Source organism: Chrysochloris asiatica, unplaced genomic scaffold (assembly GCF_000296735.1).
Source record: "Chrysochloris asiatica unplaced genomic scaffold, ChrAsi1.0 scaffold00102, whole genome shotgun sequence".
Lineage (NCBI taxonomy): Eukaryota > Metazoa > Chordata > Mammalia > Afrosoricida > Chrysochloridae > Chrysochloris > Chrysochloris asiatica.
In genome coordinates, this window is record NW_006408620.1 from 6263061 (window position 1) to 6276376 (window position 13316).

The 13316-nt window shown below is 53.9% G+C and overlaps 1 protein-coding gene across 1 annotated transcript; it reads left to right on the top strand.

Moving 5' to 3' along the window:
- DEXI (Dexi homolog (mouse)) lies at positions 1–288 on the top strand. Its single transcript, XM_006867216.1, has one exon. It carries the CDS (start codon positions 1–3, stop codon positions 286–288), a length of 288 nt encoding a protein of 95 aa, XP_006867278.1.
- The last annotated feature ends 13028 nt before the right edge of the window (positions 289–13316 follow it).

Genomic DNA, 13316 nt, shown 5'->3' on the forward strand with positions numbered 1-13316 from the left:
ATGCTCGGCGCCCGGGTCGCGGCCCACCTGGACGCACTGGGCCCGCTGGCCCCCTACGTGCCGCCACCGCTGCTGCCCTCTATGTTCTACGTGGGCCTGTTCTTCGTCAACGTGCTGGTCCTCTACTACGCCTTCCTCATGGAGTACATCGTCCTCAACGTGGGCCTCGTCTTCCTGCCTGAGGACATGGACCAGGCGCTCGTGGACCTGGGTGTGCTTTCGGACCCGGGCTCGGGTCTCTACGACGCCGACTCGGAGCTGGACGTCTTCGATGGATACTTGGAGTAGGGCCCTGGCTGTCGTCCCCCACGCACCCCTGCCTTGGGCAAGCCGCCCCGGTCATGCCGCTATTCGGGGTCACCCTCTGGCCAGGGATGGGACCCACAAGGTGAGGTCCTCCCGGGCCTCCAGGGCCTGTACAAAGTGCCATGGCTGCGCGAGGTGAGGGCGGGTTGGGACACTGGTGGCTTAGAGGAAGACAGGGCTAGGCCAGATACACAGCCTTCCCCCCAGGTTTCTGAGTTCTTTGCCCTTCTCGTCCAGTTCTGCAGTTACCAGGAATGGCCAGCTCTTCTTAGAACCTCAGTTGGGGTTAAGCTTTCCTAGCATGAATGACAACGGGGAGAGGAGAAGGCTGGGACTAACTGGGGATGGGGTGGGGGCAGCTATGGAAAAAGACTTTGCCCCCAAATCCATTTGAGGTCGATCTGTCAGGTTCTCCCCCCCCCCCCACCTCTGCCCCAGTCTTCAACCGGGCTTGACAGTGACCTTGGCCTTTGGGAGGATAGAGATTTGGGCATCAGAAGAAACAGAGAGCCAGCCTGTGTGGTGTGACCCTTTTGGGGCCGGTGCGGGGTCCGCAGGCGGAAGCAGCAAGAGGAGACAGCTAATCAGCAAAGAACCCGTACTTCCGTTTGGCTGTGCTGTGCGGCTGTTTTTGGAGTCGGGTTTCAGGGTGCCCAGGCTCTGCAGCTCATTCCTGCAGGGGCCGCCAGGTTTGCAGGCTGCCTTCACGGAACGGGCACGCTGGGGGTGGGGCTGGCGCTGGCGTTTTGCGAGGCTTCAAGAAGGGAGCCCTTGGGTCACCAGGAGAATGCCCTGCCCCTGGGCTCTGGACAGTCCCACCCTGTGTGTTAGGAATGGGGTTAGGAAGGCCCAGGTGGAGAAAAGTTTGATTAGTGTCGCACAGCAAGATATAGAGGAAGCTGGCCTGGGAGTGAGAGGAAGAGGGAGGCAGGCTGGTGGGCAGGTGACTTCCAAGTTAGGTTAGGGCTTGGGGGGCAGTGTAGCTCCTTGGCCAAGCCCCTCAGCTGGAAGGTGATGGGCATAGGATCTTGACAGACAGTGAAGCAGGAGGCTCAGGTGGCATTTAGGAGCTTCGTTTGGGAAATGGACACTAATCCCTCTTACCCTGAGGAGGACGAGTTTACTCCTCTCCTCTGTCGCCTGCCTTTGCCAAGATGCCCATGGTAGGTAGTGAGAACTTAGTGAAGGACCAAGTGCCAGGTAGAATGGCAGATGCTCTGTATACCTGTTGTCCTGCCTTCTGTCCGTCCATGCATCCAGCTACCCACCCACCCCCTGGTGACTTTATTGAACACAAGTTCAGTGAGTACTTCCTGTGACTGGTGAGTGCGTACAGGACAGACATTCAGTCCCTGCCCTCTTGGCACTTGTTGAGGAAGACAAACAGATCCTCCAGAAAGATAAGCAGAGAATTGTTTACGATCTGATCTGTGACTGCACATCAGGAGACTGGAGCTCCACTAGGACAGGTTACTGCTTCTCCCCTCCATTGTGGTCCCTGCTATTTCCACAGTCCCTAGGAGACCGCCTGGCATCTAGTGTTGTTAGTGTGTTCCCACTCACAACGACCCTGTACAGGGGTTCCAAGGAGCAGCTGGTGAGTTTGAAACCTCTGACCTTGTGGTCAGCAGTTGCCTGCCTAGTCTGAGGTGCATACCAGGACTCTTGGCATCTTGTGATGGTTGTTTGCCACCAATTTAGTTCCAACTCACAGCGATCCTGTATTGGGTTTCTGAGGCAGTAAATCTTTACAGGAGCAGAAAGCTTCATGTTTCTCCCACAGTGCAGCTGGTAGATTTGTACTGCTGACTTTCCACTTAGTAGCCCAATGCATTAACTACTACGCCATCAGGGCACCTTTGGCATCTAGTAGGTGTTTGATAAATGTGTGTACATGACTGAAACAGAAGGGTAGAAATGAGTTGCTTCAGACTGGGGGTCCAGGAGTCTCTCAGAGGAGGTGGCACTTTGGAACTGAACCCTAAATTCATAGGCAGAACCAGACATGAAGACTTAGGCAGCAGGAACCTTGGGGACCAAGACACTGGGGTGGACTGGAGACAGCACCAGGGCCTGGGGCCGAACCAAGAGCAGAGCAGTGAGAAGCCCTCAGGAGCCTTCAGCAGAACCTGGCACCATCTTGTTCATCTTTCTCCAGGATGCATGGCTGTGGGCAGAGTGAATTGTTTTAGAGGCTGTTCAGTTGTTCCAGAAGGAGGTGACAGGCGTGGGTAAGAGAAAGGTTAGTGAAAATGGAGAACAGTGGACAGATCAAGGACACCTTTTGGAGGTCGGACCTATAGGATCCCTTCAGAACCTCTCCTGAGAACTGACTGGATACCACACCAGGTCTTAGGCCCTGGGCATAGTCTCTCAGTCAGTCAACAAATGTTGGGCCTGCCTTGTCTTCTGCGAAGGCCTGTGATCCCCAGCTGAATCCCTGCCCCCAAGCCGGGTGCTTGACTTTCTGAGAGTGTAATTTGGTGAAGAACATCTTATTTTTATCTCTTCATCACATCAACAGTAACACTTCCCCTTCCAAATGAAAACATTGGCATATTCTGGACCCAAAACTAAAGCCCAAATGCTTTGACATACTTTGCAGCAAATACTGTTTGTGCAGAAACACCAGGATGTGCGTCTCAGGGACGCCCTTGCAAAGCTCTCCAAATGACAGGGTCTGGCACTGCAAAGTAGGGGAGCCTGGGGATGGAACCACGAAAAGCATTCCTTTTCCCTGCCCGAAGTCCTCTGGGACCCCAGACCTGAAGGTGAAGGAGAGACTGCTGGGAGCAGAAGCAGACGGGTCAGGGGGAGCTTTCCAGATGTTCTGAGGTTCTTCCACACCTATGGTCACTTTTATGAGCAGAGCGACCCCAGGACGCAGTTCTCAATTGTTCTCGTGTGGGTGCGTGTTGTTCTCAGACCAGTCTAGGAACCACTTGACTTGAAGGACTTAGGAGTAGGATGGAACTCAAATGAAAAGGCGTATCCGCTGTTCCTCCATTTCTCTCTCAGGTCTCGGATGTGTAACCCCACAGGACTGGTCTTCAGACATTTGTTTATTTCCTAATTGTGAAGGCAGTATGAAGGTCCTGGTAAGGAGGCCTGGGTGTGATCACAAAGTCTGTTTGAATTGCAAGATAGGCAGTTCAAACCCACCAGCCACTCCTCGGAAACCCTATCCAGGGTCACTATAAGTCAGAACCTACTCGTTGGCACTTAACAACCTTAGTTTCATATTAAGCAATTGCCTTAGAGTCGGCTCTGACTGATGGCAACCCACGGGTGTCAGAGCACTGCTTTGTTTCACAGGGTTTTCAACGGTGTTTCCAGAAGTGGATTACCAGCCCTTTCTTTTGAGGTACCTTCTGGGTGGACTTGAACTTCTAACCTTTTGGTGAGCAGCTGAACGCACTAACCATTTGTACCAAAACCCATGGCCACTGAGTGAATTCCAACTTCTAGCAACCATATCAGATCAGGTTTTCAAGGCTGAGATCTTTATGGAGAGAGACTATTGTATCTTTCTCCAGTGGAACCAGGTACTTAACCACAGTGCTACCGGGGAGATTCAGAATGTTGCTGTTGTTAAGTGCCGTTGAGTCAGTTCCGACCCATAGCGACCCTGTATAGGGTTTCCGAGGAGTGGCTGATGAGCTTGAACCACCGACCTTGCAGTTCAGACGGCTTTGCAGTCTGGCGCATTAACCCACAGCGCCACACCAGGTCTCCCTCGTTGAGGAACTGTGAGGACTAAATTAGATGTGTGTAAAGCACTTAGACCCTCCTATGTATAGTAAGTGATGGATTTGAATATTAACCACTGTTGTTATTATTAGCAGACAGACATGTGGCAAGTGTGCAGGCTCGGCCCCATGAACGCTCTACATGTGTATGAATATTTACAGCAGCGCTGGCTACCACGTGCTGCATTGATCCTGGGCTGCATTCCCGCTGGGACCCTCAGGAGGCCTCTCCCCCACTGGCCTGGGAGAAGCCGCAAAGAGCCGAGTGCTGTGGCTTTTCCTCGAGTGTTAATTATCACCCAGGTCCAGGGAGGGGGGACTTGTGGCCTCTTCCCAGAAGGGAGGATGACCTGGGGGCAGAGGTGTAGGCAGCGCCCTGGAATGGTCTGTTCTGGGTCCTAATGAGAGCAGCTGCTGCCCACCAGCCCCCTTAGCACAGAGGGAGGCTAATGGGTCACTTCTATAGATCACGGTGAATAGGGCTAGGATGCAGAAGGGCTGGGAGCTAGGGGTCATCAGACCCTCGGTCTCTCCTGAGTCTTCACCTAGCAGGGTGCCACAGCTGCTCCTCACCCCGCACCCTGATCCCTCCCCATGCCAGTCTGCAACCCTGTGGACAGCAAACACCTAAGCTGGCCTGTGCTGCCCCAGGCAGAGGCACACCCATGGGCCATGGGAAGGTCTCACAGTCAGCCTGGGGGTGGGGGAATGGGTTGTGTTGGATGCAAGGAAGCCAGACAGTGCTGGGAGGCACATCAGTGCTGGCTGCCCCTCTGGACAGGAGACTCCAGTATGGGTCTCAAGATAGTGAGCTGCCAGGGCCCTCTCCCTTGGCTCCAAATTTCAATAAAAGGCAGGTCCTACAGCGACCCCACATCACCCTGACCTTACACTGTCATGTCTCCAGTCTGGAGCACTGATGTTGCTGACAGCTGGGGAGAGTAGAGTATGAGTCTGCCATTTGGGAGAATGTCTCAGATTGGCTTGGACTGAAGTTCATGTCCCAGTGAGACTCACTCAGGGGGTACGCTTTCGGCAGGAGACAGACCCATGGGAGTGAGCATGTCCTCAGAGTGTCGCACCGGAGGCACCAGTTTGTGCCCATCACTTGGCTAAGGTGGTCTCCACCACTACGTTCCTGTCTGTTCCCCTTGAGAGATTATCCTCTGCGATCGACTTGTTGGAGCCTCATTGTTTAGATAATCTCCTGGTCGTGTGGATTTAGTTTTAAAAGAACGTTGATGTCATGGCAATGGGACAACCTGCATCACTTGGCATGGATGCAAATCATTAAGTCCCCAAGTCTTTCACTTTTGGCCAAATCCCAACCTGAGCAAGACTCACAGGGCCTTCCACCTGATCTGTCTTGCTTCCAAAGAGAAATTCGCAACTGTGGCGGGCAGGGCACAGCAGCACCAAATGGGGACTGTCTACTTAGCAAGCAAGCGAATTGCCAGGGCTCCTGTGTTATTTAAGGTACCTGCATCTACCCCTACAATTGCTTTGAGATTTAGAGTCAAATCCAGCTCCATCAAGGCCTCGGACAAGTAGCTTCCTTCCCCAAGCCTCAGTTTCCTTCTCTGTAAAGTGGCCATATGAGCTTGTGCAGATGAGATGAGAGGGTGAACTACTGATAGCTAGGTTTGTTGTTGGTAAGTCGGTTCTGACTCATAGCGACCCTTTATAGGATTTCCGAGGAGCAGCTGGTAAATTTGAACCGCCAACCTTGTGATTCAAACTGACCTTTGGGTCCAGTGCATTACCCCACAGTGCCACACCAGGTTGGCGAGGTGGTTGTTCAGTGCCGTTGAGTCAGTTCCAACCCATAGCGATCCTGTATAGGCTTTCTGTGAAGTGGCTGGTGAGCTTGAACCGCTGACCTTGCAGTTCAAACCGAGTGGTGAGTAAAATGATGCTGGTCGTTCCTGTTCATGGTGTCAGACCCAGAAGCGCAGGGTTCCAGGAAGCTGGCCCCCTTTCTGTGGGCGCCCTGACTCTTCTGAGGGGTGGCAATTACCAGGGAGGGTGTGTCTGTGTGGATAGCCTTTGAAGCAGCCAAGGGCAGGTGATCATGGTGCCCACACCTGAGGGAGCTGGAATGGTAAGCCTTCATTCCCAGCATTCCTTCCTGGCCAGGGGCTTGGCTGGGTGGTTAAAAATAACTTAGCGTCTCTTGACTGGCACCCTGGGAAGCAGGCAGGGCAGGGCTGCGTGGGGAGGGTCAGTGACTGGCCCAGATCCCCAGCTATCAGGTGTTGCAGTAAAGTTCGTAGCCCTTGGCCAATCACCCCCTTCGGTGGGGTGCTGTGTCTTGAGGGGCTCCCTAGAAGCTGTGTACCCTCCCAAGCTGAGTGCCCTTGGCCCCTGTCAGGGAGAAGCCAGCCCCAGGTTATCTGACTGGAAGGAATGGTTTCATTTTCATTGTAGTTATTTTTAGGGTCGCCTTCCATTTGTGACAAATCACACTTTTTCTTATGCCTGACAGTGACAAAAAGGTTTCTTTTCAAAAGCTGCAGTTTAAAAAGTGCATTGATTTAAAATTGGAAACACAAGGGGCTTCAAAAAGTTGGTGGCAAAGCCCCTGAATTAATGTTTTTAATTCAACTCATCTACAAAATGTTTTGAAACCCCCACATAAATAACAGCCCAGGTGGCTCCTGGACCCAGCGAGTCTGAAGGCAGGAGGCCAAGACTACACTGCCCCATAACCTGGGTGTCAGCCAGCTGGAGGCACGTCCTGGCGTCTCCCAAAAACCAGTGCTGATGCGCTGCAGCAGCTGATGGAGAGCAATCCTGAGTAGAGAAAATAGACACCAGCTTCGTCCAGGGCCACAGACTCTTGCAGCTTCTGTGTCTCCACGTCTCCTACCGGGAGACCACCAGCGTCTAGCTTGTGTCCTCAGGGAACCAGGATAACCAGAGATGAGCAGTAGAGATCCACGTGTCTGACACCACCTTCCTTGGTTATTGGGCTCCTGGAGAGAGGGTTCGATAAGGCAACGTCTTTAGCAGAGCAGGGAATGTGCTGCTGTCTTCAAAAAAGCCAGTCCTGAGAATTCCCCTGCCCACTGTTGATCTCCAGCTGCTAGCAGAGGTGAAAAGAGGAGGGCAGAAGCCACCCATGTTGGGTGTCACCAGGTACTCGACCGACCTGCGCCCATCTCATCCTCTTGCAGCCCAGTGAGGTAGGTTTTGTGGTCTCTGTTTTCAGATGAGGAAACAGAGGCCCAGAGAGAGCCGGTAACCTGCCTGAGGCAAGGGGCAGAGCAGAATTACCCCAGGACATGCTGATTTCAGACCTTATTCAGGTGTCCTACAAGAGGGGAGCTCTGGTAGCGTAGTGGTTACGAATCGGGCTGCGAACCACAAGGTCAGCAGTTCGAGACTACCAGCTGTTCTGTGGGAGAAAGATGAGGCTTTCTGCTCCCGTAAAGATTTAAAGCCTTGGAAACCCTGTGCAGGGTTGGTATGGGTCAGAACCGACTCCATGGCACACAGCCACCACCAGAGGAGGGGAGCAGTGTGTGCAGAGCAGCACCTGTAAGATGGGAGAGCCGTTCCCCAGTTCAGCCAAGTCCCAAGCTGGGCGTGCTTCTTAAAATGGACCAAGTACCTGCCCATTGTTCCGATGAGAGAGAGAGACTGGAGACCCTCAGCCCTCTGCCCTGCTCTGGGGTGTGGCCTGGGACGGCCCTAAGGGAAACAGTTGCAGTTTCAGAAAGGAGTAAAAAGGAGCAAAAAGGAATGGCGAATGAGGTGACTGGGGGTGGGGGAGTACCGATGCCTTGGAGTGATGCGGCCCTGCCGTGTGCCTACTGTGCAGCCTTGCCCAGCTTCCCTGATGTCTCTGAGCCTCATTTGAAATGTCGGATGGTGGTCACCATGGTCTCACTGAGGCTGTTTTGGGTCATACGTGAGCTCAGACCTAAGCTAAAGCAGTTGTTAGAATGTAGAGCACAAAGCAGGGTGATTGACAAATGCCAGCTGCCATCAGGATTCTCTCAGGACGTGAAAGCTGAGGGAACGAGGGGCTTTAACAGCCGAAACGGGCGGCACAGACATCAAGCCCGGGATATGGAGAGCTAGATTTGAAAGAGAGGAAGTTGTAAGATGGCAGAAATGGAAGGCTGATATCACTTCCCATAAATAAAACCAGGGAAGAGAAGAGCCATCGGGGTCAGAGACAAGCCCAGGAATGATGATCAGCCTGTGGTGCTCCCACCTAAGACTTGTGTGTCCAAGGGTTCAGAAAGGGGTAAGTCCCCACAGGGGTCGTGTCCTCTCACAAGTCAATAATGGAGGTCCTCAGCCATGGGGGTCTCAAGAGTACCCCACTGGCTCCACACAGGGAGCCCCAGAGGGCCCTGGTGGAGGGCAGTCCTCAGGAAGTCAGCTCCTGGCTGCCTACCTGGTTCAAGATCTGGGGAGCTCTGATGGAAGGGCTCACCAACAGTGGAAACGTCAAAATCTCTAGTTGTCTCTGTATCATCACTTCCAAGCTGAGCAACCTTAGGCAAGTTACTTACCCTCTCTGATGGAATCCCATGAACTCATGGGGTTGCTGATCGGATTGAATGAAACAGTCCGTGTGCTGGCCCATCTCAGCCATGGTCTCTTCAGAGCAATCCAGACCCTGATGCGAGGGCTGTTGTCCAAGTCATTCTGGAGGCGGTGTCAGGAAGCATGGAACTAGTTGGGGAAGTGAGGCAGAAAAGAAGGGAGTCCAGTAAAGGGGGCATCATCTGAGCAGGTTCTGGGCTCTTGGTCCATCACCACATGTGGCTGGGGTCGAGGGCGGAAGGCTGCCGTGGGGCTTAGCGCCCTGTGTTTGGCAGCTGCCTTCCTGTAGGGCTGGACAGGCCCAGGAGGCCGAGGCTGGGGTGTTAGCCCTGGTGTCCCCACCTCAGCTGCAGGGGTCCAGTCTCGGGAGGAGGCCAGGTCCAGGGAGGACATTCCCAGTGGGCTGCTGAGCAGCCTGGCTGCAGCCAGAGCCTTCCTGTAGGCTTGCACAGCATTTTCTGGGCAAGGTGGCAGCGCTGCCAAGTCCTGACCACCATCTGAGCTGGCGCGGCTGCTTGGAGCCTTGGCTCAACCTCCAAGCCCCTGAGCAGCTAGCTCTTCCTGCCCCAGCATCCTCCTGCCCTGCCCTCCCCTCCCATGTGACATTAGCACCAGTTCTCCCTGAGAAATGAATTCAGTCAAAAGAATGTAATGAAAACGCTGCTGCTGGTCCCTAAACAGGAGAGAGGAATGCCCTCAAACTGGTGGTAACTCCCCTCTCTCCTCACTAGGCCTGCCAACAGAGAAGTTACTGTTCAGACCCAGGAGAATGGGAAGGAGACTGGGATTGAGGGCCGAGGGTACGAAGACCCGGGCCCTGACCGAAGGCCTGGCCTTGGTGACCACAGTGCCTCCCTGCTCGCCACCCCCAGCTGCACCTGCTTTCCCCACTTAACCTTCCCGAGGACACTGCAGACCTCGGACACACAGCGACACCCAGCTCCATCTGACACCCGATGAGCCTTCTACCTGGCTGGGCTTGTCCTCCAATGTGGCGGCTGTTTCAAGAAGTGACTTAGAAGGGAAGGAACGTGGGACGTGCTGTCGGCTGAGGGTAGGGTTTTGACTTACTCATTTCAAGTTGCTGCTTCTCCATCAATCCAACAGAGGTCTTTGGTCATACTCTGGGGTAGAGCTGACACATCGTGCGGGGGTAGTGCCCAGGTGCTCCTCTGGCCAGATGTCTGTTTTGGAAATTGTGGGAGGTGTGAACACCTGACCTCGATAAACCTGTAAAAGCAATACTTAGGAGGCTGGCTTCTTTTGATTAAAACTGAATGCAACTCCGACTCCGGGGACGACTCCTGCCTTTTGTTTTTTCTTTGACGCTCAGGTGAGGGCTCCTTATCAGAACCTAACAGGTGTCAAAGGAGATCTGGTAGGGTTTAGGAAATTGGCCATGCTAGGCTGACGTGGGAGGCCCAGAGTACTGGCTGCTGTGAGCCTGGCCAGCATGAAGGCAGCCTTGGACTGTGGCGGGGGAGCCCCGAGGCCCAGCTGGAAACCAGGCGGAATCCCACAGATGTCAGAGGTCATTGTGCCTGACACAGAGAAGACCCCTCATTAAATACGGGAGGCGTGTGTGAGTAAGGGAAGAAATGATCGAATGAACAGAATTGGGTGTATTTACAGTGAGATGACAAATAAGTCTTTCTCTTGAGTTTGCAGACAAGAACTGAACATGAAAGAAGAAATTGTGAAGGACTGGCGGGCAGGCATGGGGTGGCATCCTGTGTTCAACAGAGTGGACGTTCTGAGGAGCTGTGCTCAGCTGAGTCCTGAAGGACGATAAATAGCCATGGGAAGAACATTCCAGATGAGTCAGCTGTGGGAAAAGGTGGGAAGGTCACTGCAGGCAGAGGCAAGATTAAACCACAGAGAATGAGCCCAGTGTGAAAACAACCCCTCACACACGCACACCGAGCTGTGTGCCAGGCTCTTTTCTCAGCATGCTAGCTCACTGAATCCTCACATACCCCATGAAGAAGGGACTGTGACTGCCCATTTTACAGATGGGGAGACTGAGGCATGGAGAAGTAGTGATCTGGTCATTGAGCCATCTGGTGAGTCTGTGGGGCTTAGTCCAGTGCCCAGCACGTAGTCATAAGATCACTGAGGTTGACTGAGCAGCTTACTGTGCCCCCCTGCATGGTGGTAAGGGCTGTAAGAGCTTGTACTAGGGCAGCTTGCTTGGCTGTGATCCTGGAAGCTATTATTCCCACCAGTATTTCAAACCCTAACAGGCTTACCCATGATGGACACGTTTCAGTGGAGCGTCCAGACTAAGAAGAGTAGGAAGAAAGCCTGGACAGTCTGCTCCCCTATGGATCACAAAAGAGTAGTGTCCGATCCAGCACCGGAAGACACTCAGAATACACTGTGCAGATAGTGTCCTACAGAACACCAGAAGACACTCAGAACGCACTGTGCCCACAATAATGGACTCAAGCTGACCAACCATGGTGAAGACAGGACCAATAATTCTTCGCTCTATTGTCCACGGGTATGTCTTAAGTCAGAGCCAACTCTACAGCAACGAAGAACCGTAACTCTAACAACAGCATTTTATAATCATTACTACTACCAATTGTCGCCTCTGCCCTCAGTTGTGTCCTCTCTGAAAAGACCAGAAACAATGGGCACAGCAGTGTCCACGGGCAGACGCAGGGCATGCTGTTACACCTAGCAGAGAGTAGCTAGGTGGCCACACCCACAGCCTCCTGGAACCCACGAGTGATGCTGGGCTATTCAATCCAGCCAGGCCAGGCGGGAGCCCCACCTATGCAAGTCCAAACCCTTCTGACCCTCCAGACCAGACCCCGAGGCACTTGCTGGGAAGAGGAAGGGACTTTGGGGACTTAGGCTGATGATACTGGGACTGAACAAACAGACCCCATTGCCACTGGACAGCCTCGTCCTGAGTCAGGCTTTTGACAGCCGCCCCGTACACAAGTGAAAATCAACAGCAGCTGAGCTGGCAGCTGAGGCAGCATTCCAGCTTGGCTCAGAGCCGGCTCCCAACATAGAGTGACATGGCAAAGGCAGAGCAAACCAATCCCTTTGGGCATGGTGCATGGCCCTTCAACCCTACTGATCCTCAGATAACGAATTTCCCACTGAATCCTGGAAAGGAAGCTACCAACAAAACACTTCCAGTAAACACAGGAGTCAGGCCAAGGTGTGCTCTGGGTATGTGTTTGTGTGTGTGTGTTGTGAGGAAGGTGGCCCCTGGCAAACTAACCAATAGAGTATGGTGGGAGTGATGATGCCGGCTGATCGCTGAGGCTCAGTTATGAAAAGGCTAGTCCCTCTCTCCCTCTTCCCCTTACTCTCTCCGTGTCGTCTTCCTTCCTTTTCCCCTCTCGCCAACCACCTTCAACCCAACCTCCGAGCCATGAGGAAGCCCAGCCAATAGCCAGCACTGTGTGCCAGACACATCGACCCCTAGCCCAGCCTTCCACTTGTCCCAGATGCCCCAGATGTCAGATGTGAGTGGTTTTCAGGACCTACATGTTATGTGGTGGTCTGTTACACATTAGACAGCCAGCGAAATGGGCACTCAAAATGGTGATCGTAGTGTAAACGCAAACGTGGACCTAGCCACCTATGAGATTAAACAACACATTTATAATGTAGTGAAAACAGATGGGCCACAGAGGCAAAAAGGTAGGTGTGGTTTCACTCTTCCCCCACACCCCCACTCCTATTAGTGTACAGTTAGTGGTTTCCTGCCAAGGTCAAGTACACTGGCCAGGTCTGGCCTTGACCTCTGACAGACAAAGTTAGTGCAAAACTGAGTTGCATGTCCAGGAAGCAGCGGCTGCAGATCCAGGCCCAGCTGACCACTGCTGCCTCAGAGCTTCTGGCCCCCATCAGGGCATCTCTTGGAGAGAGGCTGGAGAAGTGGCTCTCTCTGGTGGGCGCTGGCCTAGAGAGGTGGGAGTCTGCTGCTTCCGACCCTCACTCTGGCCTGGCCACAGTGACTGGGTACCCTGCAGGGCTCCTGGGTAGATGGCAGCTGCCACCTGGCACCCATCCCACAGGCACATGTAGTCTAGTCCAGGAAGGAGCCCGGAGCCAGCCATGCCTGGTCAACTCAGCAACGGGGTTGGGGCCAACCCTGAGCCATCAGGGGCTGACGCTGAGGTTCCACTGGAGACATGGGAGGAGAGTTTGATCCACAGCCAACGAGTCCAAGGTTCAGAGTGGTCAGTGTCCTCAGCACTGCAAGGGGTCAGGAGAGGGCAGTAAGCCAGGAGGCAATGGAGGTGGTGTTCCAGGACAGGGTGGAGGGACAGTGCACATGTAGTGGGGGCAGGACTTGGGGGAGCATGGCACAGGAGGAGATGGGCAACGTGGAGCCCAGGTTCCTCCTAGGATGAACCTGGGGACATAGGGCCAGCCAGTGGCAGGGAAGGACTCAGGAGTCCCAGACGGAAGAGCTTTCCAGTGCTGAGGGCTGGGGACATGGTCTAGCTGACCTATGCGTCTTCCCCCAAGTCTCCAAGCCAGGCCACAGCAAGGATGCCCAGGACCAGGCCCTCAAAGTCATGAGGACACCCCTCTGATCCTAGTACTGAGACCGGGAGGCCCTGGATCGAGTTACCTGATGCCGCTTGCTTCCCAGGGACACTGACCCAGGCAGGCAGCCTTACTTCCTCGTGGGCCACCCCAATTACCTTGTCCCAGGCTTGGCCGAGG